At 37.2% G+C, this 25,884-nt stretch overlaps 1 protein-coding gene across 7 annotated transcripts in view; it reads left to right on the top strand.

Moving 5' to 3' along the window:
* Positions 1 to 25,884, top strand: part of ROBO2 (roundabout guidance receptor 2) — a 946,026-nt gene that overhangs the window by 864,341 nt on the left and 55,801 nt on the right. For 4 of the 7 annotated variants that reach the window (XM_042788460.1, XM_042788463.1, XM_042788461.1 and 1 more), the window contains exons 15-18: positions 6,036 to 6,267; positions 11,904 to 12,028; positions 14,820 to 14,991; positions 20,915 to 21,097. In XM_042788460.1, coding sequence (XP_042644394.1) covers positions 6,036 to 6,267; positions 11,904 to 12,028; positions 14,820 to 14,991; positions 20,915 to 21,097 — 712 coding nt within the window. Of the gene's footprint in view, positions 1 to 6,035; positions 6,268 to 11,903; positions 12,029 to 14,819; positions 14,992 to 20,914; positions 21,098 to 23,204; positions 23,232 to 25,884 lie in introns of all 7 variants that reach the window. The other 3 variants (XM_042788459.1, XM_042788462.1, XM_042788458.1) reach the window with 1 other exon arrangement.

Here is a 25,884-nt window from a genome sequence, read left to right on the forward strand (position 1 = left end):
TAGTATTTTGCTTTCAAAATGCTATGTTTCCCTTCCTGAGGCTTGAAGGAAAGGATTTGTAGCTGTAGAAAGAGAGAGTTCCCAGGGCACTGTGCACCAGAAAAGTGCTTTACTCTTGGGGCATCTGCCCCAGAGGAAGAAGAGCCACGGGTGGAAGAGTGAGGGAAGTAGTACTGCATTGCTCATCACTGAAACAATTGTATTACATAGGATGAAACTGCTAAAGGGATATTCACAGTACTCAGGGTTTTTCTTCTACATGTAATATTGCTAAGAGTTTAATGTGTACAAGGGATTATACAACAGGAGATAAGAAGTGTGGTGATAGATTGTGTATTATAAGGATTACTGTTGTTTTTGCACAACTCAGCCATATTTACAGGGGCTTATGCACCATCCTTGTTCTGACAGGGTCAGAGGGAGGGGGGCGGATTAAAGTAAATAGAGAAAGCCACAAATTTGTCTGTCTTAGAAGATTATTTAGAAAATCTGTCACTGCATTTTGCCATTGATGATGTCAACATGCAGTTTGACTTTCTAAAAATGCTGCCTGTTTCAGCTACTTTACTCCAGGACAGGCTGACTAACCTTGAAAGCAAACCCTTTTGCCCAAGCCGACATTTGCCCAAGCAGATGGGTCAGGAGTTTAGAAACTTTGTAAGTTAGCAGCCAGTAATTGTAAACCTGGATCACATCCATGTGGTGCTCCTTCAAGTCCTTTCTTGGGTGTGACAGCTACCAGAAATACAGTTTCATAGGCTTGCCTTTGCTTCAGCATATACTGCAAAAGGAAGACCCAAAAGAAACAGAATTCAATTTTAGAGAATGTAACTAATATCATTATATTATAATGAAATACATATATATATGTATGTATGTGTGTGTGTGTGTGTATATATATATATGGATGTTTATGTGTGTGTATATATCTCTCTGCATTTATCTAAAGGAGTCTCATAGTGCCCTTCCTGAACAAGTAATGAGTGAAGAAAACATGGTAAGGTAAAGGTAAATTGTTAGGGATGCCATGGATATCAGCTTATTGGGAAGATCCCTCAAAGCAGTGACCCTGTGCCACCTGACAAGCATATAGGCCTCTGTAGAGATGTTTCGGCATTGCCCAAGGGAAGACAGACACAAAAAAAGATCTCTGGAACAGCTAATTAGAAACTTTCCAGCAACCAGAACAGAACCAATTAATTAACCACAGTATCAAGGAAAAAAGCCACTCTATCCAGAGAATAAAGTCCATACTATTAATAGAAAATGGTTAGGTAGTGTAGCTATCATATAAAAGGATAGAAGTGCCATGAGAGTCATAAAGATTCTTTGTGTTGACTTTCTGCAATTCAAAATGTAAATGCCAAGGAACATCATTGACTTCTAAGTTTCTGGCATCCTGACTCCCTGTAAATTAACACCAATTTCTCCCTTCTTTCTGAGATTTTGGGGGTTTACTTTCTCTTTTTTTTTTTTTTTGTCAAATTTGAGTTTAAAATTTCAGAAATAGTTCTGGGCTCCTGTGTTGCAGTTTTAAAATATACATATACATATGCACACATATTCTGTCTGTTTTAAAAGAAGGTCAGGCTTACAAAGTCAGTGTTAAAAAAAGGCAGGGGAATGTCAGAAGTTAGGTTTTCACTGTCACTTAAATTTATTCTTCTTGTGCATAAGTATTAAAGTGTAGTTGTAATTATCTGGTCATATACATGATCTCTTCTTCTATTCAACATTTCTATGTATTTTTATTCACTGTGTGGTGCCAGGTCTTTTTGAATTCATACCATTGAAACCTTGCATTGAATAAAAAAAATATTAGTTTGTCTCACATGCTTGCTTATCTGTCATGCTCTGAAATGTAACGTTTGGATGCTTCACAAATAATAATGAATTTAACATCACAATTAGAAAAATGTGTCATTATCCTAACTTTACACAGAGAGAGGTGAGGTGCAGAGTTATTTATTGTTGATGAGACTTACAGAATCAGATAAGCCCACTGTTATCAAATGGCTAATTTTAAACCTTGAGCCTGATTTATTTTTACTTTTATCAAAAGATTTTGCATTGCAACAGCATATGGTGTACTCCAAGCACTTTTTTAGCTGACCTCAACTATAGTTCAGCACTTCTAGCCTCACCGGGCGTTAAATTGAGAGTTTAATTAGTGGCCAGATGTGAAGTTTCCTAGCTTTATAAAGGAGCCCTGTGGCACAAGAAGGAATAAAGTCAGTTCTTCAGTACAGCAAAAGAGTTCTTGCTTTGAAATCCTGACTGCCTTCTAGGAGGATACCCAGCAGAAGGATAATTTATTTACCTCTGTCTTTTAATTTGACATTGATTTTAAATGAATGTACTTCACTGGAAGCTTCAAGAGTCAAGTCCTTTAGACAGTTTTCCAGTGTATTGTCACCTTTTGTCTTGTTCCTGTAGGACGGATAAATGCTATTGCTGTTTGAATTTCCAGAGATTATTGTGAGTCTGTACTACTGAGTTCAGCGCAGTGTGCAAGGTATTCTGCCCAGATAGAGAATTGCTGTGGGTATTGATGTGGGAGCGAAGTATTTCTTAGGATACTTTGGGTTAGAAATTTACATACTACACAGCATATTGCAAAATGTCTTTAGGGTGCAGGTTTGCCTTAAAGGATCTTATATATGCAGAATAAGCTGCATTATGAGTTTCTTGCAATCTTTTTAACAACCTGATAACCTAACCAAATGATCTAATAGCCATTGAACATGTCTTGTGTTCAGCTGCAGTGTGAGCAGATTTGAACATGCAGGGAAAATGAGTTTCCTGTTCTGCAGAAATGGAGAGCTGTCGTCAGTTTTGTAGATACCTCCTGCACTGCATATTCATCTTAAAAGAGGGTGAGAAGGAGCATGCAGGACCAAATATGCTTGTAGGTTGACTTAAAGCATTAGGTCAGTGCTGAGCAGAACCTAGCCAGTAATCTCTCTCTTCTGTCTTTTAAAGGAGCACCTGCGTTTTCTGCCATATGTCTTTTGAGGCAGAAGCTGTATCTTTACATCAGCAACCGTTGCAGGTCTTTTGAGTGAATGTCACTGCGGCTGGTACAAATTCGAGAGTAGTTAAGAGTGTCACAGGAATACTAGAAATATTATCTCATCCCAGTATTCAGTGCAGAGTTCCTGAAATCTCTGTAATCATACTAGGTACTTTGTATGAGGAAGTGGCAACTTGACAAAAAAAGAGAAAGGAGAATACCTAGAAATTATTACATTCTTTCATCAAATCACAGTGAATGTTTCTGCAACTCTGCCTATGTGTGAAAGTGTACCAGACCTATAGAGCTGTTTGATGCTTAGCACAGCTGAATGCAGTTCTTTAATGCTATGCATATTTTTAGTGGCCTGCTGTTGGCGTGACACGTAATTACCGCATAACAAATGGAGGAAACAATGAAGTCACAGGCTTTGTATTATATATAAGACTCTGTGTGCATCTACATATGCACATGTACATACATGCACATATATGTGTGTATGTAGGTATATGTGAAATATACCTGTCCTATATCTCACAAAAATCTCTGGTTAATCCATGTAATTATCCAAGATTTATTTTTTGCTAATCAGAAAACTCCATACAAAACAAAAAAATCCACCCTTCTCAGTAAGTGAAGTGACCTTTGAGTAGTTACCCAGAATTTTGACCATATGAGAGGCCCTCTTTGTTCCGACTAGCTTTAAGTCTGAATGCTACTGGACGTTTATAGAAAACATTAAAAATGCATAATATTTTCTTTCCTACATACCCTCCCAGACCATGAACAATGGAATCACTGTCAATAATCTGAAATTTGGGCAGATCACTCAGCCCTGTTGTAATCAAACTTGTAATTGAAAGCTCTGTGAAACTTGTATGAGCCCCAGATCAAGCTAGTTTATAGCACCCATATGCATGACAACCTAGTTGTATTACTGCATTCTGTTTTCATATTCCTTGTATTGTTTAGTCTTTTAGGTTAGGAACCTAGAAGTCTAGGAGGAAAAGAGGTGTACAAATAATTTGTATATTATCTATATGTAAGTAGATACAAAACTGTGATGGACTCAAAATTAGTATACTATGAGTATACTACAGGGCTCTAGTTCTTCTCAGTGACTTGGTGAGTGCATTTGTGTTTGTACCAAGCCATTCAAAACAGTTTGCATACCACTATGTAGCACCATTGCTGTTCAACTAGTCAGTTCTGAATTTTCATATGTTCTACACTAGGCAGCAGTCAGTAGAGCTTAAGAGAACAGCAAAGACAAAACACAAAGTTCTAAGAAAGTTATGCCATCTTTCAACCTAGCTTCGAACTCAGAAGTTAGGCAGGAATCAAACTCAGTGTTTGATTATTAAACGTCATGGTTTTATATTGTAAAACTATATTGAGAATCTGTATTACAAAGTGCATGAAAGTGTTATTCTTGCTGAATTTTGTAGTAAACCTGAGGTTCATAAAGTCTTTATGTCCATAAAACATTTAGTTAATCAAAGTCAAACATGGATAGAAACAATTTACTCTGATTTACAGACTCCCTTCATCTGGAAACAGCTGCTTAATGTTCTTCTTAAAAACACAGCTTGATTCTTTCGGTATTAACAAGCTATTATTGTGAGTTATATCCCTCTTTCAGTGCATAAATTCACTTAAAGTGAATGTAGAGAAGTTTATAAAATGCAAGCTTAATGTTGTTGTAACATATGTTGCAAGGTTTTTAACAGTGACAGTTTTGATGAAAGACATTTCTGCTTTGCTCTCATAAATAAAGCTTTCTTCTTGCTTGCCCTGCTTTTTAATGTCTAAGAATCTGCGTCCCCTTTGAATGCCTCAATAAACTGTAACAAGATTATAGGAGAAGCATAATAGATGCTGGTTTGTGTTTTCAGCCTTAAATTCATTTATTCTTAAGATAAGTTAAACAAATGTATCTCTAATTCTGAGGTATCTTCGAGCTAGCAAATTGTTGAAAAAATAAATCCTACTTGTTGAATCTTAGTTATAACCCAGAGATTTACCAAACAGCTAGTTGTATAGTTTTGTTGTTTGTGCTGCACTTTCTTTGGCTCCTTATTTGATGGCTACAGAAGCATCTGGGTTTGGTGTGGTTTTATCCATCAAATTGCTTTGACTTTTTTCAGGCAAAATTCATGCAAATATCATAATGACACAAACCAGTAATTTGAGCTTTTTTTTTCCCCAAGAGAAAAAATGCATGCAAACTCTCCAAGATAGAACACATTTTAAGTTTTTCCTTCAAATAAAAATCCTATTTATAGCTATGATAGATTAGAATTGTTAAACTGTTATGTATGGTCTAATCTTGAATTGTGCTTGCCTAGCAACATATAAAATATAAACCAAAATCAACATCCTTTTTCCATCTGATGGCCTGAGAGCATCGCAACCCCAGGATGCAAAGAGACTGCTTAGACTGTGAAGGCAAGAAACAGCACATGTCCGTGGAAGTTTTCTCTGCATCTGTCTTATGTTTATTTTATTTTCCTGAGCATTTCATGAAAAGATGAGCTCTGAGCCAAGTAATGGACTAACTGAAAGCATGTAGGGTATCTTCAAAGACTTGTCCTTTTCTGAAAAGAACTTGTTTTTCTTTTCTTCTCGTATTTCAGCACATCAGTAGCCAAGATGTGCTTAATAAGTTTACATGCATTAAGCGTTATGCCAAAATTTTCTTTTCATGATTTATTGCAGGCATGGGGCCTTGTTTTATGATTTAAAGTGGTATTCATCATGATATATAGAGCTGGAGAAAGTAAGATAGAAGGAAATGTTCTATAATAAGTAATGTGAGAAAAATGTTCTTTATAGACAATTAATCAACAGTGACTTACAAGAAGGCAGTTTGATTTTTAAATTCAGCATCTTAAACAACTGTTAATTTTGTTTTTTTTTTTCATGAGGACAAAAGTATTCTAGGCAAATGTTTTGTTTTCTTTTATACAGTTTTGTTACATTAATTAATGTTTACTGACATATTATTTGATGCCATTTCTAGGTTGACCGCCAATCCCAGTTTATTCAGGGCTACCGAGTAATGTATCGCCAAACGTCTGGTCTACCTTCTCCAGCTGCATGGCAGAATTTGGAGGTCAAAGTCCCAACTGAGCGCAGTGCTGTTCTTGTCAGCTTGAAAAAGGGGGTCACTTATGAAATTAAGGTTCGCCCTTATTTCAATGAGTTCCAAGGGATGGACAGTGAATCAAAGTCTGCTCGTACCACAGAGGAAGGTTAGTAAAATGGTCAGAAAAGCAACAGGCTTCCATACATAGCACTGGAGGTTAAATCAAGAGTGACTATTTTGATTATTGTGTGTATGTGTATGTTCAGCTCTATTTCATCCACATGATTTCTGTTTGTTAGCTATAGGGTTGGCATTAGAATTCAATATAGTATTCAGTTTTGTGCTGTAAGTATTCCATGAGAAAGCATTGGGCCAGTCCTATATTCTTCTGGCTGATAGGTTCTTCTAATGTACAGGTGGCTTTGGGCCTTCAAAAAAGTGTGCATTGCAGCCATTCTTTTATAACCAACAGTGCTGCACTTTGAAAATAAAACTAATAAATTAAACCTTTTACAGATGAGTGTTTGATATTAATCACATCTGAATGGGTAATAAATTGGTTTGATTGGGAAATGGGGAACTAGTGAAGGACAGATATTTAACTAGTCTGAAGGGACTCCAGTCTAAAGGGCATGCCACTTTATTGTTTCTGTTATCACACCATTCATGCAACTGCCCTATTTAGTCCTTCAAAGGATTTCCTTAAATACCTTTCAAGCCTCTGTGAACCATGCAGGATGCAGACATAGGAAACAGTTTACACTACTGAAATGCACAAGCATTTATATCTGTCGCATGTAGCACAGTAAATGGTTTTGCTAAAACATATGCGCTCCAGGGCTGCTTTTTTATTGGCAAGTAAAGGGAGTGAGGTAGGATATAAGTAATTTTTATCTTTTTCTCTTACAAATGTACAAGAAACCTATCTTTCTACCTAGCTAGTACAACCTTTGCCTAGAGAATCTCTCCTGTAAAAGTAGAAGGGTGATCATAACAATTAGGGTTCATCTGCTCTCTGATTCATTGAATTCTTTCAAAGCAAGGGGAAGAAATACTGGTGAAGTTTCAGAATGTGCATATGGTTTCAGTGGGTTTTGAGTGCCCTCTTTCCTTCCTACCGAAGATGCATCTTAATAATTTACGGTACTCTCCTGAGGTTTAATTTAGTGCTGATTGCCAAGTACTTTTTAATTCTAGAATGGACTCACTTATTACTCACTTTTCTCTTTGATTTGTTATGATTATTGCCCAACAAGGAAGTAATCATGAAGATAACTTGGTTGCTGTTCATACTATATAGAAGATGAAATTCAGTGTCCTGAAACATGTAGAAGAGCAAGTAGAAAGCCATTGTTCAAGTCTGATCTAGAATTTGGGACTTTATGGTTCCTATGTCTTTGTTCAGACTATAAAACCCTAATCAGTCAGTAAAAAATATCTTTGCAGCGGTCTGAACAAAGGTTTAAAAAAAAAGAAAAAAAGCTACAGGTGAAATTGGTTCTATGTAGTTAAAATGTAGGATTTTGTCCCCTCACTAGCAGATTTTCTTGTCCAAAATCAATTGAATTTTGTTGTTTATTTAGTTCATCTGTCTCTTGCTAAAGGTAAATTAGAACTACTGAAAAAGAGAGAAGATTCTGCCTATTTCTATAAAATAATTGAGGAATGACATTTTCTTTTATAAACCACGGCTCCCAGCATAGCATGTCAGGTAATTTCCTACTTTAGAGGCTACTTTGTCCATGTGGAATAACTCTCCACATAGTGAAGATTTAAAAAACTTTTCTTGACTATAGTTACATATAAATCGCAGCCTAGGATCTGCTTCGTAGATTTAATATAACCTTCAGGGAGTCTGTTTACAAGTATCTCTCTCAAAAAAAGCATCAGCCTATAACATGTAGTATTATCACCAGACAAGTGTCAGCTTCTGGAAACAGTTCTTCCTGTAAGGTTAAGTACTTCCATGAGAAAATTAAGACATTCAGTAGATACAGTTCTACAGATATTTCTTTTAATTCCTCACATTATCTTTGTAGTTATATTGCTGTTCATATATTTCAAAAATAACATCAACTAAATGTTTAATGACGGTGGTTTGCTTCTGATCCAATGAAGAAAGATGGTGGTCTATTTAAAGGTATCCCACTTGCTGTGTCACATATGATTCCATTTCAAAAATGAGCTTTTTTAGACTCGACTTTTTAAAAAATGTCAGCTATACTATTTTTAGAAAATAATTTGGAAGAGTGATATGTGTGTTGAAAGTTTTTTGCGACATCAAAATAAATAGCCCTGGTAGAGGCAAAGTACAACCAAAAGGTAGTGGCAGCTTTCTGCTGGATTGAATTTTACATGCAATGTTACTTCTGAGGCCTACCTCTAGATATCAATTTTGTTGCAGTTAGACTTTTCCTCTAGATCAGACATTTGTCACAGTTCAGTATCCATCCATCTTCTGCCTCTTTGGCCTTGTGAAGGTAACAAATGGAATTCTGTTTGGCTGCGTCTGGAAAAGATGAGCAGCGATTTGGGTTCTTTCATATCTGTAAGAAGAAGCTGAGCACTGGAATAATTGACCTGTCAAGAAGCAGGCAAGGTGTTCTCCACAAGCCAGCAGTGAGGGAAATGAGAAAATGGTTTTAAAAATGTTATTTTTCAATGTGGTCTATTTAATAACTGCAGCAGTGTCAGACGAGTGGCTTAATTTATATCATGGTGCCAGCTTACAGAGTGTTATTATCAGAGAGAGGAAGCAGAACTGCTATAAACATATATGTGTATACACATATGAAAAGAAGCTAAATAAAATATTTTCTTTTATAATTTCTACTATTTCTTTCACACTTGCTCTAAAGATAGATGATTTTTTTTTTTAATTTATTTACATCCACTGTTTTAAATCTCTTTTGGAATGACTTTGTGGAGTAGTATTTGTTCTGCATATTGTTTGTCACCAAAAAAATATGATAGTTGGTAATGGAAGTCTCCTTAGTTTTTATCAGCTGTTGTCAATTCCTTCTTCCTTACTGGAGCTCTTAAAATGATACTTTCAGCTGCATTCATCAGCTGCAATTTTAATTTTACTTCAGACTTGCCATGTATCCTCCAAAAAAACCCCTGACACACACTGGTAGAATATTAACTAGAATATTCATGCAGTTTAAATGCATAGACAAATGAATACAGTATGTTTTTCATTAAATATTAGACTACGGTATTAATTTTACATTTCTTCAGCATTTACTCCCCTCTCTGTCTCTCTCTCTCTATCTCTGTGTTTCCAGGTATGTGTATAGAAGAACTTATATTTCTGAATGCCCTTTGTATTTGAGGATGAAAGTAAATACATTTCAGCAAGTTGTTCCATTGCACTTAAAAACAAAAATGAGTTACACAGTGTTAAACTTTGCCATTTTTATGATTATTATTTTCATGTAAAATGTTGTTTGAATTAATATCACACACGTACGTTTATTCATAGTTTTGTTGTTATTGAATAACTTGAAGACTTTAAAAATGCTAATGTTTTTACTGTGTGGCATATTATTTCACTTGCCATAAGATACACAATGCAACTATTAGCTTCATGAAATTTATGCTTTGCACGATTGCAAGGAGTAGCCCAAGGCCACCTTTCCGAGCTTCACTTGATCTGTCTAAGAGTCAAATTGTCCATAATACAGCTCCGTTTCTCCCCTCCAGTACACTGTTTCTCTGCATCATTCAAGGTCATAAGGACTCTACCAAGCACTACTTGCTGTGCAGCTGAACCAGTATCTGAAAATGTAGTTGTCAAAATGTGCAGTTTCACAGGACAGTAATACATCATTCTGATGTAATCTTGTATGGTCCCTTCTCCCCACTTCTGATACCCTCATTTTAAGTTGTGTGATTCCTGCAGCAGACTACTCCAACTCTTCTGAATTATCAGGGTAAGGACTTGATCTCAGCTCCTTGAACCTATGCCAGGTCAAGTGCTGAGGAGCATCCAAAGTGGGAACATAGCCAGTCTCAAAGAGGCCATGGGGAACAATAAAGAAATCTGAATTGACTTAAGACATTTGAATACTCCTGATTATCTGTGGCTGTGTCTAGTTGTGTTAAACCTGCTAGACTTTAATGCAAAGATGCCAGTGGCTCTTTACTTTTCCAAAAAGCATGGCCCAAGGATGTTCATGCAGTCAGGAATATCTGTTAAAGGTTATACTAGAGTCCTAGAGTCCTGTTGCCATAGAGCTTAGCAGTGAAGGAGTCCTCTCTGGATAGAAATACTCTAGACCAGAGGGCTGGAGTCAGGGAGCCGTGACACACATCTTAAGATGCCCAAAACCAGAGTTCTATCTAGATTTGCAGTTGGGCAGGAGGGGGTGATAAACATTTCAGGTTCTGGTACAAGGTCTACTATAAGTCTTCAAAATAAGCTTCCATATTTCCTATTAAATGCTTTAAGATCATGTTAAAGGTGATGACAAATACATGGAAGAAAAAATCCATAAGGAGTTGTTGAACACAGACATCACCCTGGAACTGAAAGTGTCTAAGCAACAGGAAAATTGTCGTGGAGCGGTCTCACTAGAAGCTTGCTTTATTAGTTCACTATTTCCTAGTCTCTGTCTATTAGTTTTGTTGAAGACTGATAGATGGACTGGGATGAACAGACTAGATGGATCCTAAGACCAGTACAGTACAGCTGTTATCAACATTTTTTTTCCTCAGGGACTTTACCTTAATTTAATACACTCAACTTTGGTGACTTAGCTGGCCACTGTGGTGGAGTTTCCACACTTCCCTAGAAGTAAAGGAAAGGAGGGGAGGGGGGACACAAGAAGTTTCAAGTGGCTCAGAAGGGACATCTGCCACAGCCCTCTGATAGCTATGGTGGGAGAGCCCCCGCGTGGAAATGTAGCAGATGCTCACAGAGGGGACTTTTCCGTAGCAGAGCTGCTGTACCACTTCCAAACAAGGTGTCCTGAGCCAACAAAAGCACCCTGCTGCTGGTGTAGCTGCAAGAGGGGCTTTGCCAGCATAGCTCTGATCACTAACAGCTATGATTCTTTTTTTTTTTTTTTTTTTTTTTTTTTTTTCACACGGGGCTGGCAAACAATTGTTTTGTAGATAAGGCCTTGATATGCAGTAACCAGCCAAACAGCTGTGAATGGTTGAACTGAACAGGACTTTGAAGATAAAGCAATTTGCCTAGGGAAAAGAGGACATAAGTATATATCTGACCTAATTTAGCACATCCCCTATTCACCAGCATTTGATGTAAACCCCTGAACACTTTAACCCTTTTCCACCTAGGAGTTGCAAGGTTTTATGTTTAAACCTGTTAATGTCTTCCTGAAGAACAAATAGGAAACAAAAAAATGTCTGCAGCTCACATTATTATTAGACCACGTCAGAAAGGAAGAATCAAAACACTTTTCAGGCCAGGTAAAGCAGCCTCACATCATGATTCAGTTGATATATCCATAGCTATCCATGCATATTATGGAAAACAAATGCAAGTGTGAGAATAATTCCAATGCAAACTTAACAAATGATAGAAATAAATAAATGAGGAGTAATTTGTATTGATTTTCCATTGCCTCAAATTCCACATTGTCATTCAGCACTATGCTTCTCTTCAGAAAGGCATTTTTCGAAATTGTCAGTGCCTAACAAAATGTGCATACCTAGGCCTGCAGGGAGTGTGAACTTTGTATACTGTCTGCTTGTTCTTACACTGTTTCAGCAAAATTCGTGCTCTAGCAAATGGATTAATGTCTTGCTTCTATTTGTTCCCTCTCCTTGGTGTAGCTCCAAGTGCCCCTCCTCAGTCTGTTACTGTCCTGACAGTTGGAAACCACAACAGCACAAGCATCAGCATCTCCTGGGATCCTCCCCCTCCAGATCACCAAAATGGAGTCATCCAGGAGTATAAGGTAGAAACGATGTCTAATGGGAGGGCTGTGTGTTTAAGGAAACAGCCTGTGTGAATTACGGAACCATAGTGCTGTTTATGGATTTAGATTCTGACAGCAGTTACAGCTGCCCATATAATTATATGGAGAAAGAGGACTGACTGCTTATGGATTTTTTTATTTTATTTTTTTTTTTAAGCAGTACTACTGTTATTAAAAACAAAAATACCATGAGCTAGATCTGGAAGAGAGCTGTAATTTCCAGCTAGTTTACAGTGCCTCTCTTTCTTCCTTGTCCTTGCTGTGAAAAGAGAAGAAGATTGGGTTTTTTTTTAAGGCCTTCTGCACTCTCAAGACAGGCAGTGAAGTCCCTGTCTTAGAGTGCCTTCAATCTGGCAGAAACGCTGGCAGGAAAGATACCTTTTCTTGCCCCTGCAAAAATGCTAATCCTGGCACTTCAAGGTCAAAGTCAAGGACCATGGCTCTGGGAGAATGTAAGACTTCTTCCGAGTACTATCTCTGTCAAGATTCACAACTTAAAGTGCTAGGTTGTTTGCTCTGAGGAACAGGTTGAACACCACTACTATATACAGTTTCTTATATAAGAGTTGCCTGCATTGGTTTTATTTTTTCCTTCTTTCTTGCTATGATGACTCAAAGTATCCACTCCTTATATATCACCTTAAACTTTGTTGTAGTCTATAATTTCCCATTAAACTCACTTTTGCACAAGTACATTTTCACATCGTGAAAAAAGTAGTGTGTTATTGGGGTGTAAGACTATGGATAAAATGGTTGGGCAAGGCTCAGCATTATCACAGGCTTGTGACCATGGAACACCGTTTGTTCAATAACTTTGCTGTGACTGGTTTGTATATCTAGTGTGAGATTTTTAATTGAAAAAGAGCAGGGCAGCTTTCTTGACAGTCCTGAAAAGGGTAGAAGTGGTAGATGTAGCTTGATTCACACAAAAAAATGTAATTTTTTTTTCCTGCTCTACCTTGAGGGAACACAGCATCAAGAGGGGAGAAAGTGCGTGACTTTTAAATCAACTAAGGGTTCCACGTCTTCCAGCTAATCGTTTAGTCAGAGGGATGCAGTAAATGCTCACAATATTTATGTTTAGCATAGCACTTCTTTTGCTTTGCTTTTAGTCAATAACAAGATTTATTAATTCCAGAATTTTATTGATCTCATTTTCATATCAATTAATAGTTATCTTCTGGCTTAATTAATCTTGATACTGGCTCCAGTATAAGTCAATATTAACCATTAAGGGCCTATAGGCAAATAAGTAGAGCACACTCCTAAACCACAAAATACATAGATATGAAACAAAGTAGGCTGACGGTTAATAAAATCCATGTTCCAGGTGAGTGCTCAGACCTCTAGGCTGTTTATAAAAACAGCTGGAGTCACTAACTATTACATCCCTTCTGTTAGATTAGGTGGCTGCCTGATTAGTGAGCTGGCTACAGTTGAATATAATGCAGAGTCTAATACTTCCTTGAGTATAAAATGACTGCTGAGGTTTCACAGTACATTTTCAAACAAATTGAATTGCATTTCAAGCATCAGAGTGCCTGTAAATTCATTTATTAATTAAATGCCTTTAATTAGGGGTATCTCATAGCTGCTGTAACCTAAGACCCAGGCAGAAAAGGAGTGAAAGAATGGATGCAATAGTTTCTCACCCTAATGCCTTCTGGTCTGCAGATAAGATCTACTTGAGCTTAGGAGAACAAGAGTTTCTTTTGCTCTCCAAAATCTTCCTTAGTGTTCTACAGAAAAAAAAGATAAGGTGTGATAAAACACTGATCAGGGCCAAAAATAATGGTGAAGAGAGCAATGCTGTTGCTTAGACACATCAGTTGGTTGCCGACAGTGGTTCCACCAATAGCCCTTTCTTCTGCTATCATAATTACGTAGTGTACATGTGATGGTACATGTGATATCTTTATGCATTGTTTTTCGTGAATGGTAATAAATGTTTTTTTTTTTAATAATATGGTAGTATATGCAGATAACATTAACCTAAGACGAATTTCTAAAAGGACTTAGTTCTGAAACTTCTAGGGAAAAGCCTATGGAAAAATACAAGAGAGAGACATAACACTCTGAAATCATTGACTGTTCTCATCACAAAATGCCAGTTGAGATTATAGAGTGTTTTTTCTGTTTAATCAGAGAGTAATTGAGTCAGGAACTGATATCTGGCTTCCTGAACAATGAAAGTAATCACAAAAGCAGCAGTAAAAAGTGAGTTCGTACTTACTCCATTTCAGAAATTTCACATATCCCTGTTGTGCAGTGAAAAGAAGTTGAAAGGAATTTTGAAAATTGTTTCTTCTTTAGTACTTTAAGAAGTGTCTTGTATTATTTGTGCTTGTATTGTTTGGTGTCCTTTTGCTATTCAGTGGGAAATTAAGACTGAAAAAATAGTGTTTTTTTTTAGGAAAGGTTTGGTAGTAATCATATTACTGAACAATATATTTCAATTCATCTATAATGCCTCTTTTTCAATTGGATGTTTCTGGTCTGTGCTTCTAAGAAGTGTACCCACAGAGTTTACACTCCATGGAGAGCCAGAGTCCAGAGGGGTATTTGCAAGCAGTCTTTGAAGCTGGTTTGCTAATCTAGGATAGCTTTCTGAGCTAAATCATCCCAATTCCAGCTACTTCTGAGCAGTAACATTGTTAAGAAATCCAAAATAAGTGTTTGTCATGCAATACCTTGATATATCATATCTATGCACAACTGTTTATGAGTATGAAGAATTTCGTATTTTTTAACATATCAACTTTTGTCCTAGATCTGGTGCCTAGGTAATGAGACTCGATTTCATATCAACAAAACAGTAGATGCAGCCATTCGGTCTGTAGTAATAGGTGGCCTATATCCAGGTATTCAGTACCGCGTGGAAGTTGCTGCAAGCACCAGTGCAGGTGTGGGAGTGAAAAGTGAGCCACAGCCCATAATAATTGGTAAGTGAATGTATGTTTCGTTGTCTTGTTCTGCCTGTTTTGACTTTCAGAAATTCTTTCATAAATCATTTCTGGAAGTATAAAAATCCATGGAGCAAAAGGTGAGATTTGAACAGAGCTAGTTAGTTAGCTTTTAACATCCCACTGCCTGCTGGCGTTGTGTATTCTCTTTGTGCAGAGTTCTCACAGCCAGTGGAGGGAAGTAAGTTCCTCAGACATATGAGAAAATGCAGATCATCTAGTGAAACTTATTTTTTTTTTTAAATGAATTTTCCACTTTTGTGGGCTGACAGATTTATGGAACTGTAACAGCTCAAGCTACCTTTTCCTCCTGTTCAGATGACTGTAATATTGCCTTATTCAGACCATTGGTACCTATGGCACTATTTGCAGTTGGTTTTCTGAACATTTGAAGTCAGTGTTTCTCAGGTATCCCAAGCAGATGAGCTTCCTCTCTCAAAGAATAAGTGGCCTCTAGTACAAATAGAGAGCAAAGGTAGTGTTTTCATCCCTGCTTTTGAAATGACTGTTTCTTAGTAGTGGTTTCCATGCTGAATTAATTTTGTGACCTGAGGGAAACATAGACTCTTTCTTCTGAAATTCCTCTCAAGTATAAAATATAAAGGCAGGGACAATATGGGAAGAGTAAGAATAGGAGAAGTAACCATATTTAGCAGAACTGAATTGAGCTGTGCAGAGCAGTACCTCTGCTTTTATCTATATGTTCTAATTTAGTTATTACTTAAATGGGCTTTTGTTTGTTTATGGGTCTTTTGTTGTTATCAAGCATTTTCATTCTAGAAAATGTTGTCAACACAATGTCCCAAACATGGACTATTCTGTTATGTGTAGACCTTTGGAAAAGCTGTCACCTAAGCATTGCTTCAGTGTTTAATGATACTCAGGTTCCCTATGCATCAAAACAGAAATTGGGGTGAGTTTTGAATATGTTGTCACTGGAGAAGGAAATACAAGAGTAGAGGTGAAGGTAGCACTGATTTTAGGAAAAGGCACAGAAAAAGGCCACAGAGACACCAAAGAGGAGGGAAAAGTTTTTTTAGAACTGAAAGCAATAAATTAATATTTAAAAATGCAAGAAACCTGTCATCTAATAGGCCTGAATTTGGGACCTCTGTGTAAATGACTAATGTTTTGAGTCTGATCTGTCATTGCATTCGCTTTGAGCAGAACATCTTTTCATATTTCATGAGGGAGTCCATCTATCTAAGCATTAAACACACTGGGCTTGTTCCAGCAAAACACTTCAGCATGTTGCATTTTAAGCAGTCGTCAGTAGCCTTTTGTCACTTAATGTGTTTTGAGTTAAACTTGCACCAAAATGCTTTGTTGGATGATTCCCAGAATGTTCAGCCCTGCATCCGGGTACAGCCCTTCATCTTGACTTTTTCCTCACAAAAAATTACTAGTATAATCAAGAGTTAAATGTGGAGAGATCTCTATTGTTGCAGGAAGGAGGAAAGGGATGTTTGTATGCAAATAAAGTATGAAAGAAATAAATAAGTTATTTTGCATTTAGAGACTTAAGTTTGCATTGTTAAACTTACAGTGATATATATTTTTCTTCCTTAAATGAAACAAGAACGTCGGCTTCAACAAGGCTGTCTGGTGGCATATTTGCACATTTAAGACTCCTTTGCATGAAAAATAAAGGGGCATCTTTTCTGTTTGGCTATGTTTCTGTTCTCATTTCTCTTTTCCCTTTCGGGAGCCCAAAGCTGGATGTGGTTAATACTTGTATGGTCTGTATTTCCCTTTTCTTTAGGTCCCATCTTTCTGTTGTTTATGAATTTCTGGCAGTTATTTCTCAGACTATAAATTTACTTGATAAAGGTAACAGTGTTTAAGTGATACCATTTCTGGAAAATTTGAATTAGTACCACTTGACATTTGACCAAGAATCAAGAAAGTAAATAAGAAAATTAATTTTTTAGGTAAATCTACAAAAAAAAAAAAAAAAATTACATGGACTAAAAACAAGCTAATGAATAAACCTCAAAACATAATGAATGGGAAAACATTATTGAGCCATTGTATTATAATGGAGTCCTATGTTGCCTGGTGCTTAGATGTACTATTTAACAGCTTGCAAACAGAATGAACAACTGCAGAAATGCTGAATTATGGAGAGAGTAGGTCAGTGATGCAGAAGAGTTACACCGTGTTGCTAAACAGAATGACTTTCATTGTCATGAAATAGAGTCCAGTATATAAAAAGAGATGTTATTCTTAAATATAGGCTATGTTCTTCTAAGAAGTATTTTTCTTGAAAATAACTGATTTTCATGGTGGATAATCAACTACTGGCTTCCCAGACCAATTCTAGATAACAGATCCATGACAATCCAGAAAGTAAAACCAGGAGAATATGGAGCAGTAGGAAGTATATTATTTCTTCAGTTAGAAATTGTGTCACTGTTACAGGAATCCTGTGCCCATACTTCAAGCAGGACATTGAAAAATTTTAAGGAAGACTTAAAGAGAATCAAGAATAGCATCTTTATGATCACTCTTGATATGCTAAAAAATGTCTTTTGGAAAAACAGAAATAAAATTGAAGATAACGGCAATGATGGTAAATGGTATAACTATTATTTCTCTTCATCAGTTGGCCTGTTCACTCTTACATTCCATCATTGGCATAATAACATGAGGAACAGCTGCAAACTTTCACAGTAATGGGTACAATCGGATCTGATGTGTCTAATTAATTTTTGGTCCAACAAATTAGTTTTGTTCTTCATTACTCTCCAATGGGAGGAAGACATTATATTTCATTATGTTTTTGTCTTCAGGAACAATGGAGCGTTACAGGTCACACACTTCCCTTGTCTATGTCTAATTAGTTGAACTGACAGCATTGTTACAGAAACACCTGCAGTATATGAAATAATACACTGGTACCTTGAATGACATATTTATTACTTCTGCTTAAATATTATATAAAGAAATACAAAATTAATGCTATTTGTTTCCCCAAACCCCAACAATTACATTAATTTTATCAAACGCCAGTGGGTAACATTCATCTGTATCCACTTATTTTTCAGTCATCAAATTCACAAAGCATATGTTATTTTGACATTTAAATGAATGATTACTTTCGCAGTTATAATTGCTAGGCACTGAAGGGTAGGAGCAAACAGCCAGACTGCAAACCTTAGAAGGTAATTTGGAGACATATTGCACCTTCCCGTAGAAGAGAGGGTGCACGTAAAGTCCACTGAAAACTCTGCCCACGCTCTCTACAGTTTGCTCTCATGTCCTCCATTCTCAAAAGACTGGTTTCTGACTTAGAGAAGAAAATGGAATCTTCAGACTTTTAGAGGTTTTAGCAGGAAGCAGTTGTTCTTTTCTTGAGTCCAGGAGCACCCGCTGCCAAAGTCAGTGTCTCTGAAGCGCATCCCTGTGCCCGCTCTTCTCCATGGCAGCACGGCTGCCTCCGAAGCAGCGCCAACATTACCCGTTTCCTCACCATCCCACTGCTTTTACCTCTCCTCCAAAGGGCCCAGAAATTAACTGAAAGTTAATGGCAATTAGAGCAACATCAACTCCCATGCTGATTTGTACTAGAAAATCAATTGTGTGCCTGGAATAGCATGCTGTAGAGTGCCTCTTTCTATTAGTTTTACTCTCAGTGCTTCCTCTTTCAGCGCTGGGGTGCACATATGGATTGTTTCCATGGGCAGAAAAAAGGGGGAAAATCCGATAAAGGAGCCACTGCTGCCTCCCTTCTTTTCCTTGTCACAGGTGCTCACTGAGTTTTATTGTCACTTACTGCATCAGGACTGGAAATCATCAGGCCTTTGGAAGCAGCAAGACAAAATAGGGAAGTGTGGGCAAGGACAGCTGCAGCTACCAGTCCCTGACACTCGTAAAGCTTACCAGCATGGCCAGTATAGACTGGTATACATTAGCAGGCATACTCTCAGCATTCTTTTGTGGGACCTATTTTGCTTGTGGGAAGCCTTTTTTTTTTTCTGCACAGAACTACTGAAAGCAAGCCAAGCTCTAGTACAGTTTCATCAGTCTGTTTGCAAAAGCAGACGGTCATCATTACTAAATATTGACATGGTGCTGAAAGAGAGAAAGCTTAATAAAATCACTGAGATCATTAACAGCATGATAGCAATGTAATGCAGTGCATTGCATTTCTTCCTGAGTAACTCAGTCCAGCTCAGAAGGCAGCTCAGGGCCGGAGGCTGCGTCTGAGCTGGGGCAGAGCTGGAGCAGTGGCGGTCCCGGGGCGGGGGGGAGCCCGACGGGCCCTCTGGGAAGGGTCCTCAGTCTCAACGTGGCTGGTGTCAGCTCTGGATCTCCTGAAAAGAGGTGTCTGTGGAAATAAAACTGGAAGTGTCAGACTTCTCAGATCTGCTTTAGCCGATGACCTTGTTTGTTTGCTTTAGGCTGAAGCCAGTGTGGTGATGCAGGGGCTGTTCTGTTGAAAGAAGTGAGCGCTAAATTTAACTGTTGCTGAGTTATAGAAGAGGAATACGTACATTTTCACAGCAAGGCATAATGCTACAATACTTTTAATAATTTCCTCTGAATTACCATTTCAGTGTTTTATTGCCATATTCTACTACCTTTACGTGTGCGTGATAGACTCATAATTGCGAATCATAGTATTTGCATCTTTTTTGTACCAGTAGAGTAGCTACTCTTGCAGCTTTTCAGCACGCATACAGGCATCTAATAATACTGCGTAAACATTTCAAGGATTGAGCTGCATAAATGCTTTTACCAGAAATGATGGATAAGTCTTTCACCAATTTCAAAACTGCAGATGTGGGCAGTTTATACCAAATGTACATACAATCAATATTCATATTTTTTGCAGAAAAATACGTTCCACATTTTCTAATTTAAAAACTAAACAGTTTTGACAAGGGAAGATTTGAAGTAGAAAAGTGCTGGCCCTAGAACTATATGCTTTAGCATTTCCTGAATTTCTATTCATATTTTCCATGAGCATTTGTTTTCAAGCCAGACACCAAGCTTTTCTTTTAGAAAAGTTCCCTTTTAGAGAAAAGGAGGGAAAAAAATCAATGGGAGCATCTACTGAAATTTATAGTTTTTTTAATTTAATAAACATAATTTAAGATCCTATATAGCAATTTTTGATTCATGTCACTTTAATTGGTACTCCACATCATAACTGTTTCTTACGGATTGATGTTAAGAATTTTTCATGCCTATTCTAGGTGAAAAAAATAGCATCTGTTGCTGTGATTGTTTAGACCTTACAGTTAACTATGAGATTTTCTGCTTCGTATCAAAGCTAGTACACTTAGGATTTGTATGGATTTTTTTCCCCATGAAATAATTGCTGGAAAATGTATTTTTGCCCCAGTTGAAAATACATATATTCTATTTTTCATTTTAAATTTGGAAACTCTAACATAAAAGCAAAACCAAATGAGTTAAGTAAGAATTTTTGGCATGCTAACAATGAGAGAAGGAACTGTCTTTTGAAGTAGCCTATTTTGTATTTGGAGTTCTCATTTGGAAAAATCTATTTGTTGATTGCTTGATTATTTTTTTTTGATTGGTTTCCTATGATACATTTTCTCATCATTGTATTCTGTCTATAATTATGTAAAAACAAACCAACAAACATGTATATTGTTAAAAAAAAGGCTCTGGACTGTCATCTGTTAGATTACTTGAGAGAGTGCTACAGAGCCATCTTTACAAATACATGTTTGCAACATCACAATGGATTATGGATTTACTTTCTAGAAACACTGTTTTTCAGGTGTGCATTTGTACTCATTAAAACTCTCCTACTGTGGATAATTCTTTTGAGGTGCATTACTGTTTTTAATTTTCATTTGCAGTGTTTGGTTCCCGTTTGTATTACAGAATCCATAATAACAATATTCTGTTGAATTTCTTTTGTCAGGAGGTCGTAATGAAGTTGTCATCACTGAAAATAACAACAGTATAACTGAGCAAATCACTGATGTTGTCAAACAGCCTGCCTTTATAGCTGGCATCGGTGGGGCATGTTGGGTAATTCTGATGGGTTTCAGCATCTGGCTTTACTGGCGCAGAAAGAAGAGGAAGGGGCTCAGCAATTATGCTGGTAAGAACAGTAACTATTTATTACCATCTCATCAGGTTCTATCATGAAGAGAACAGGTGCTGTCGAACCTACTTAAAACATACATTGACAGCAAAGGTGGCCCGGGTGAATTTTGTATGCTTGTTTTAAATGTATGCTGTGAAAATGCTGGTGTATGAGAAGCTTTAAATGCATTGCTTGGTACCACATTTCATCATTATCATAAGACAGTCTTTATTTTTACATCTCCAGCACATCTAGTATAAAAAGTACAAAGAGGATTAACTGTACCTCTTGCTTCTTGCTCAGAAGGCACTCTGTTAGCAGTCCAGCTCCATTTATGTGCTTAAATGTGAATTTGACTGGACCCTTATATGGACGGTTAGAAAGAGTATTTGGCCTTCTCTTTCTTCATTCCCATGCATTTCCATGTCTTTGAAACCATGTGCATGGGAAATGAACAGAGGTACTTATCAATGACTCCATACCTATAGCTGGACGAGAGAGAGTGATGTATTAGACAGAGAAGTGTGGATAAAAATTACCTATGGCAGAGGCCATACAAAATTTTGTCTTGGAGGTAGAACCCCTTGGAATGCCCTCACAGTGTTGATCGCTCTTGCACCAAATGTGTTGCTCTGGTTACAAATTAGTTTTTGAAAACTACATTTGGAAAAATAAATACAGTTGCCAACTTAAAATATTTTCTTCCTCCCCCAACCTGTTTGTGTATTATTCTGTGCTTCAGGATTCTTATGGATTTTTAGGAAGTCAGGTGAATCACCATAAAGTGGATCACTGAAGCCTAATTTAACACAAAAAAGCTGTTCTTCAAATATTGGAGTAGGTTTTCTTGTAGTGTTTATTAACATTTAGAAAGAGAAAACATTTTCTTTTTGAGCAAGACTTGCATAGTTGAGGACACAGCATATTTAGTGTTGACATTATATCACACTAAAGTTACACTAGTACCCTTCTATTTACAAGTTATCACATGCAAACCTGAGGACACAGTTCCCTAAGCATCTGAGCATCTCTAACAACTTGCCAAAATCCACTGTTCATTCTTTGCTCGCAGCCAAACAGTTTTATGACTCCACACCTTGGTGTTAACCATTATCTGACTCCTCAGTGTCCTGACTCGACTCACTAAACCAGAAGGAAACTATTCTATGTTGGTTTTCAATCCTTCCTGATGGATTACTTTTCCACTGGCTTAGTGAAACAAGTCAGTCCAAGAAGAAATCAGACAAGCAGTGGAAGCAGGGGGAAGAGAGACCCATTCAGTGGCCCTTGGACTGACTTGGTTTCTGTGGAACCTCACCTTGCATCACCATGTGGCCTGCATCATTCATAGGTTATGCTTTTTGCTGAGGTGTTTTCTTCTTTCCTTTAACAGCAGTGACTTTTACTCTCTGAGAGGTGGGGTGGTGTTAATTTGGAAACTAATATCTATCACACACACCTACACGTGTTTATATGAATTATCAGTCTAGATCCCAAGGTTTTTCATATTAGGAGACAGCTGTACTGTTACTTGTCTTAGGAAACTGTCCTATACATAAACTTTGAACATAAACTAAGACTAATCTTTTTTTTAAAAGCAGAATTTTTAGCCCTGTATGTGAGTTGCCATGTTGCGGGGAGGGAGATTGAGAGCAAAGTCTTTTCTACCTTAAAATGCATAGCTGTAAATAATTATAGTAGACATTATGAACAGTGTGTCTCCTGCAACTCATTCCTCCTCATGATGTTTGCTGCATCTAAGCGTGATATGAACATTGCATCTTGACACAGAATTCCCATCATCAGAATTATGAAATAGTGTATGCTTTCAGCAAGGAAAGTTTATAACACATCATGCTTCAAAATTCATCTTAACATTTACAATTTGGAGAACAGCATGTCCACACAGAAAGTCTTCAAATGCGACTGTTAAAATTCACTGCTCACCTTTCCAATCATCATTTCTCATTGGCTGCTGGCTGGTGCTTTAAGCTCAACTGTTATGTCCTGCTTATGATATTCAACCACAGCTGAGTAAATTCCAGAGGAAGCTCGTGCCCTGCAATTAGTGCTTATTATCAGGGTGTGTAACTCACAATGTGTTTGCTTTCTTGTTTTGCAGTTCAGTCCTTCACCTTCACCCCTGCAGGTACTGTCCATTAGTCTGTCTCTTACCTCACCAGCACGTCATTGCAAACATTAGCTATCAAGGTGTTTATGAACATGTGAGAGATGCAGAATTAAAACCAAATGCAAGGAGAAATACTTCTGCTGCCTGTCTGTGATAAAAATGTAGTGTTCATTCTCCTAGTGACTCCAAGGGAACAGAAAATCTACCGCTATTAATGTCTCTCTCATTATAATTCTGCATACTTCTTACTCACCTAACTCCTTGAAAATTAAGTTTTGAAAGTAATTTGTGGGACAACATGCTTGAACTAACTTAACATAAACAAGCATTTGTTGTATATAACTGAATTTTGAAGCTCAAGAAAACTTTATCTCAGTTTTGAAATCTAACTGGAGAAATGGAACTTTCAATTTCTTTAACTGTTAGTTGCTGTACACTGGCCTTACTATGAGGTGTTCAGAGCTTTAAGCAATCTAGTGGTTAACCTATGCATGCATTGCCTTTTAGGTTTTTTGTAATTGAAGCATTTGCTGTTTTTCTGCCTACTTCATTCAAAGCTGATTTCCTATTTTTCATATCTTTAATAAACATAGCATACGGTAGACCATTATCATAAGAGTGATTAAAGATATGTGAAGAATAAACGAAGTATGGCTTAAACAGCAGTTGCAAACAGCTTAGTCAACATACGGATAGCCAGGAAAAACAGAATATACAATTAATAGTAGTAATTAATACAGATAATTAGTTTCTGCTCTCATACCTAAGCTCAAGATTCAGAAACTCAAAAATATTATACGTCAGTGTTACAGTGTAAAAGGCTGATAAGCCTCAGTATTTTCCAGCAGAAGTCTGTAAAGTTCTTTGCATGTAGCTTGGCCACTCAAGTTACACTTGTCAAAGGTGTCTGCTGTCCCCTCTGCCATCCATGTGATAGAGGCCAGTCTTCCCACTGCACTGCTGAACTGGTTCTCATGCTCAGCTAGCCGCTTTCTCACTCTTGCTTATCTCCAGCCACCGCTTGAATGTTTTGCTTAGCAGGAAAGAGCAGACAACTGTTGAGGCGGATGAGTGAAGGTGGTGGTGTCTGCCCCAGGGGCCTGTGACATTATGAGGGAGGAGTGTCCTTGTAGAGAAGCTCTGGGGGCTCAGGAATTGCTCCTCTGGCTTCTGACCAGTTTTGTTCAAGTTAGTGTTAAGGTGTGGCACAACACATCCTGCCTTAAATGCTTTCTTGGAGACACAACATAGGATTTTATCCGAAAAGAAAGAGTGGAGCCTTGCATTTCATTCCTATGATTATGCCACTGTCAGCTGTCTGTGACTGCGGTGAGTTTTTTTCACTGTCTCATAGCATACATTGGCATGACAGAGGGTTGTACTGAAGCCACAGTGACTGTGCATATTTCGGTGCAGTTGGTCCACATGTCCTGGGCAGCTAGGGTATATCAGAGACCCTGACAAAAATTTGCTTTTTTAAAAATGGTTTTGACATCTCAAGGACTTTCTAGAACTGTAACAGCACATAGTTCTACTTCCCAGCCTATAACAATATCTGGAGGCACTGAGAACCTAAGTCATCCAGTAGTCAAGTCCCCCAAAAAATCATTAATTAAAAAAAAAAAAGGTTCTTATTAAGGATCATAGTCCATGTTTTTTATCTTTATACCCAGAGTTCCCTAAGAAACATCATTACCTTTCTAATATTTGAATTTGCCATTGGTAATATCATTTAGACAAACAGCCATACTCGTGGAGATTTGATGCCACTCACAAACGTTTGTTGTTCCCTTTAAAATTATGATTCATAAGCAGTTCATTTTCAGATCTAAATATTTAGACAGTGGTATGTAGCTTTCGGAATCTCAGACAGCTGTCAAGAAAGTTTTACTGAAGATTAATTTATCCTAATGTATTTTAGAAGGTACACACTTTTTTTTTCAGACATCTGCTTTAAATTCTTCCTTCAGAAAGTTGCAGAATGTGCAGATTTTACTATGTAATAAAAGAACTGAATATATTAGTGGAACATTCATATACTTACTCTATTTCAGACACAAAACAAAATATTTTTTCAGTTATTTCTGATGTAAAAGTTTTGTTTTTCTTCTGTTGTGTTTGCATATGTGTAGAACTTAAAATAGTTGTTTAAAAGTCTGGATTCTGCAGTTATATAATTACTTGCTAAAAGTGTTCTTTCAGGTAATTTTCAGATTATAGGTCATTCACTGGGACTATTTGTTATTTCTGTTCTGTTATTAGGCTCCTAAGAGGTGTAATTTCTGCTGTGTGACTAAACTACTGTAACATTCTGTGTAGGGGAATAGCAAACAGCAAATGTCACACAAATGGTAAAGATTGTGCCAGAGAAGAATAATTGATTGAGTTAAATTTGTTAAGCTTTCTGTCTTTGCGAACGTTTTCAGAAGCAATAGTCAACTGCTCAGATTGTCACAAATAAAGTGACAGTGAAAATCATAGCTAAATCTTTTTACTTATTTTCAGTTGAACTGACTTCAGTAGTTACTGAGACATAAATCTATACATCACTATTCCTTCACTTCCCTTTCCCTCATCATGACTCACAAGGCATTGATTCTCAGTCATATCAGTCCTACAAAACATGGTTTTCAACTATATTTGTTAGATTACTACTGGTAAGTTGTAGTGT

The sequence above is a fragment of the Tyto alba genome, unplaced genomic scaffold (genome assembly GCF_018691265.1).
Source record: "Tyto alba isolate M040663 unplaced genomic scaffold, T.alba_DEE_v4.0 Super-Scaffold_14, whole genome shotgun sequence".
In the NCBI taxonomy this organism is placed as follows: Eukaryota; Metazoa; Chordata; class Aves; order Strigiformes; family Tytonidae; genus Tyto; species Tyto alba.